Genomic DNA, 3,758 nt, shown 5'->3' with positions numbered 1-3,758 from the left:
AGGGAGGAGGCTTGGGCCAGTTGCTCCTGTTTTCTGAGCCCCAGTTCTCCCATCTGTAGAGCGGGAGAGAGAGGAGCCCGACCTCGCAGGGCTCTTCTAAAGGTGACTTACAGCACAGATGCACGAGCGCTTTGTGAAGTGCTCCCTCCCGGGAGCCCTCCCTGCGCTGGACTGCGAGGGTCGCTGCCTGCTCCTCCCTGCACTGGCAGCACTTAGGGTAGCACCCTCCCCTTAGGGCCTGGGGAGGGGGTTCTCCCTAAGTGGTAGTCAGGCAGTCTCATCCCTTCTTGAATGGGGCAGCATGTAAATTGTCCTGAATGGTGACATGGCACATAAACTAGCTTGTTGGGCTCATAGTGTTACTCAATGACAACAATTAGAGTTTGGGGCCAGGTATACTTTGGAGGAGGGCCAGGCTCTTGTCTTTGCTTCTCCACCTTTTCTCTGCCTCGACGCAGACTGACGTGACAGCTGACATTCATGGACACCACACACTCCTAGGGTTTTGTATGACGTCCCAGCCATGACTCCCTCTCATTCTTCTCAATAAGTCATGTAAGGGGGTGAGAACAGTCTGGATGGGTTCTACTGTATTTATTTATCTTTCTCTCTTGTTTATTGAGATATAAATCACGTATCATAAAGTTCACCATTTTAAAGTACACAATTCAGTGGTTTTTAGTGTATTCACAGGTGTGTGCAACCATCACCACTAATTCCAGAACATTTCATCACCCCCAAAAAGAAGCCCATTAGCAGTCACTCCCCATTCCTCCTCCCCTCACCACAGGCTGCCACTCTTCTACTTTCTGTCCCTATGGATTTGCCTATTCTAGACGTTTTGTATAGATAGAATCGTACACTATGTAGTCTTTTGTGTCTGGCCTCTTCACTCAGCATCATGTTTATGAGGTTCATCTATGTTGTAGCATGTGTCATTCCTTTTTTGTGGCTGAATAATATTCCATCATGTGGATATACCACATTTTATTTACCCATTCATCAGCTGATGGACGTTTGGGTTGTTTCCACTTTTTATCTATTATGAATAAGCTGCTACAAACATTCATACTCAGATTTTTGTGTAGACATGTGTTTTTAATTCTCTTAATAGATGCCTAGGGGTAGAATTGCTGGGTCATATGGTAACTCTATGCTTAACTTTCTGAGGAACTGCCAAACTCTTTTCCAAAGGGACTGCACCATTTTGCATTCCTACCAGCAACGTATTATTTACTTATTTTTAAAAAGTAAATCATTTTTTTAAACAAAGTGAATAGTCCACCAACACTGGTGCTCCACAACTATGTTTAGTAACAAATTATTTGCGATGTCCCTCACAACACACTGAGCAGTGTCCGGGCACCGTGCTGAGAACACAGTGAATGCCGGGCTTTGGTCTTGTTAGAAGAGGCAACTTGTTTTAGAGTCTGCAGTGAAGTGTGCCCAGCAGCTCCTGGGGATGAGGTTCGGCTTTGTTGCCTTACTCCTGTCCATCAATTCTGGCCCACTGTTTAGGAACTGAGCTTTTTTTCCCGGGGTCTGAAGCCCAAGTCCTGGAAGCCATCGACACCCAGTATTGCTGTCTGGGGTGCTTCTGCTTCAAGGGCTCTCCCTTCAAGGTGCAGAAGGCCAGATGTGTTAATTAACTAGATGCGAGGAATCCTTTCACAAAGTATGGGTGTATCAAATCATCAGGATGTACACTTTAAATATCTTAGAATTTTATTTATCAATTATATCTGAATAAAACTGAAGGGAAAAAAAAGATGCAGAAGACCAATAGCTCTGCCCAGTGTCTGGGTCAAAAAGTAAAGCCAGATGCTTTTTCTGTGATCTCTGCTGGTGGGCACCATGCTGAACAGGCCCAGGGCACTGCTGCCCGACACACCCGTGAGCTTCTCAAAGCCTGTCTTAGAGTGCGGCTGACGGTCTAGGAATCGGGAGACCGACGGTCTAGAATAAACCTGTCTTTCTCCACCGTCTGCCTCCAGAGAAAAGAAACACTGGGAACGCAGTTCGAAGCACCATGAAGCCCGAGGAACAGAAGATCAAAGACGCCAGGAGAGGTCCCCTGGCACCTTTTCCAAACCAAAAATCTGAAGCAGCAGAACCTCCAAAAACTCCGACCTTGTCTTGTGATTCTCCCAACGCAGCCGTCGGCAAGCAAGCCCTCAAAAAGCCCGTCAAGGGCAAACAGGCCCCCAGGAAAAAGTAAGTGCCTCCTGCGCCCTCCTCTCAGCACAGAGCAGGCTGGTTCCTCTGCGCCCAGTGAGGCCTGCTCAGTGCCGCCTAGGGTTAAGCGGTCTGCCAGCTCAGCCTCTCATTAAGGCTCAGCTTCCTTGAGTCACCACCAGTGACACCATTATTTGTTAGCATCTCAGTCTGGCATGGGTCCAGAGCTGCAGAGCCCCCGTCCCCCCCAGAGAAGGCAGCCTGCCTTTGACACACTCTCTGAGGCCCCTGTGGGTAGGCCAGCCTATGTGACCACAGGCCACAGTGGACAAGGGTGTTTAAGTGACCTCCTTTCCAAGGAGCCACCTCCTACGGATTTGTGTGCCTCCTGGATGTGAGTGGGGTTTCAGCGCTAATGTTTGTTTTCTCCTCTTCCTTTCCTACCCCAGAGCTCAAGGAAAAACACAGCAGAATCGCAAACTCACGGATTTCTACCCTGTGCGGAGGAGCTCCAGGAAGAGCAAAGCCGAGCTGCAGGTAGAGTCACTTGGTTTCAATTCTGGCTCTTGGAGGGCACGGTTGCCCAGTGGGCAGTGCTTGGCATGCACAATCTGACCTTTGTCATCTTGGGGCAAGTCCCTTTGCCTCTGTGGCCTTGGTATTCTCCTTGGTCTCATGGGGATTGTCACGATGCTTGGGGTCCTCTGTGAAGGAGCCTTGTAACCTGTAGCACATGGCATGGAAAGTCAGGAGTTACGGTAAAGGCGGCTTTTCCAGGACCTGTGGGCAGGGCCACTGGAGCCTAGGACCGTGAGGAAGGCTGCATGTTCTTTCAGAGGCTTGTCTGTCTACCGTCTAGAAGTTCCCATGTGTGTCCTGAGGTGGTAAAGAGCAGTGGCTTGGGAGCCATTTACTGGCCTTATGACCTCAGGTCAGTATTTAACTGCTCTGCGCCTCGTGCCCTGTCTGTAAAATGGGATAATCGTACCATGTGAGGTTGTTGGGAGGATTAAATGCCTCAAAGCACATAGAATGCTCGGAAGTGTGCTTAGCGCACTGTCATGCACCAGTTAACTCTTACTGTGGTCACCGTGGCTTCCCCAGTGTTGTCGCTTCCTGAGGCTCCTCTGCTCTTCCCCACCCCCACCCTCCCTAGGGACATGGGAGGCCTCTGCCCGCCGGCTGCTGTTGTGTTTGCAGAGGGCTAAGCTCCACAGCGCCAGTCAATATTGGTGCAGTGAGCTGTGATTGCTGCCTTTCTGTTAAGGAGCCCAGGGCGTGGCCGGCCCCGCACCCCGGGCTGCCTCCCTGCTGCCTCCCAGGGGTGTCTGGCCAGCCCCTCTGCTTTCCCAACCCCTAAAGTGACCTCAAGGCTGAGGAGCAGTGCTCAGGATTGCCGCCCCCGCAGAGGAGGGGGACCCCGTCCTGTCCGTGTTAGCGTCCCAGCCCACAGAGACTCCCCCCACACTGGACAGGTTAAAGCTGTAGATAGATATGGCGATCCAGTATTCTGTTTCTTTTTTTCCTTTGAATCGATGAGGCTTCATTTAAAAAAACAAAAAAAGGGCCCCATTCCTCCCCCC

General features: G+C 50.5%; 1 protein-coding gene across 1 annotated transcript in view; it reads left to right on the top strand.

The window, feature by feature from the left end:
- Window positions 1-1,976: 1,976 nt before the first annotated feature.
- Window positions 1,977-3,758, top strand: part of KMT5A (lysine methyltransferase 5A) — a 9,794-nt gene continuing 8,012 nt past the window's right edge. Inside the window, exons 1-2 of the mRNA XM_046640800.1 lie at window positions 1,977-2,214; window positions 2,625-2,712. Of these exons, the coding sequence (XP_046496756.1) occupies window positions 2,030-2,214; window positions 2,625-2,712 (273 nt within the window). The 5' untranslated portion in view covers window positions 1,977-2,029. The remainder of the gene's footprint in view (window positions 2,215-2,624; window positions 2,713-3,758) is intronic.

Source organism: Equus quagga, chromosome 15, assembly GCF_021613505.1.
Source record: "Equus quagga isolate Etosha38 chromosome 15, UCLA_HA_Equagga_1.0, whole genome shotgun sequence".
NCBI lineage: Eukaryota > Metazoa > Chordata > Mammalia > Perissodactyla > Equidae > Equus > Equus quagga.
The sequence above is the reverse complement of the archived record's forward strand: the minus strand, read 5'-3'. Positions and strand labels throughout refer to the sequence as shown.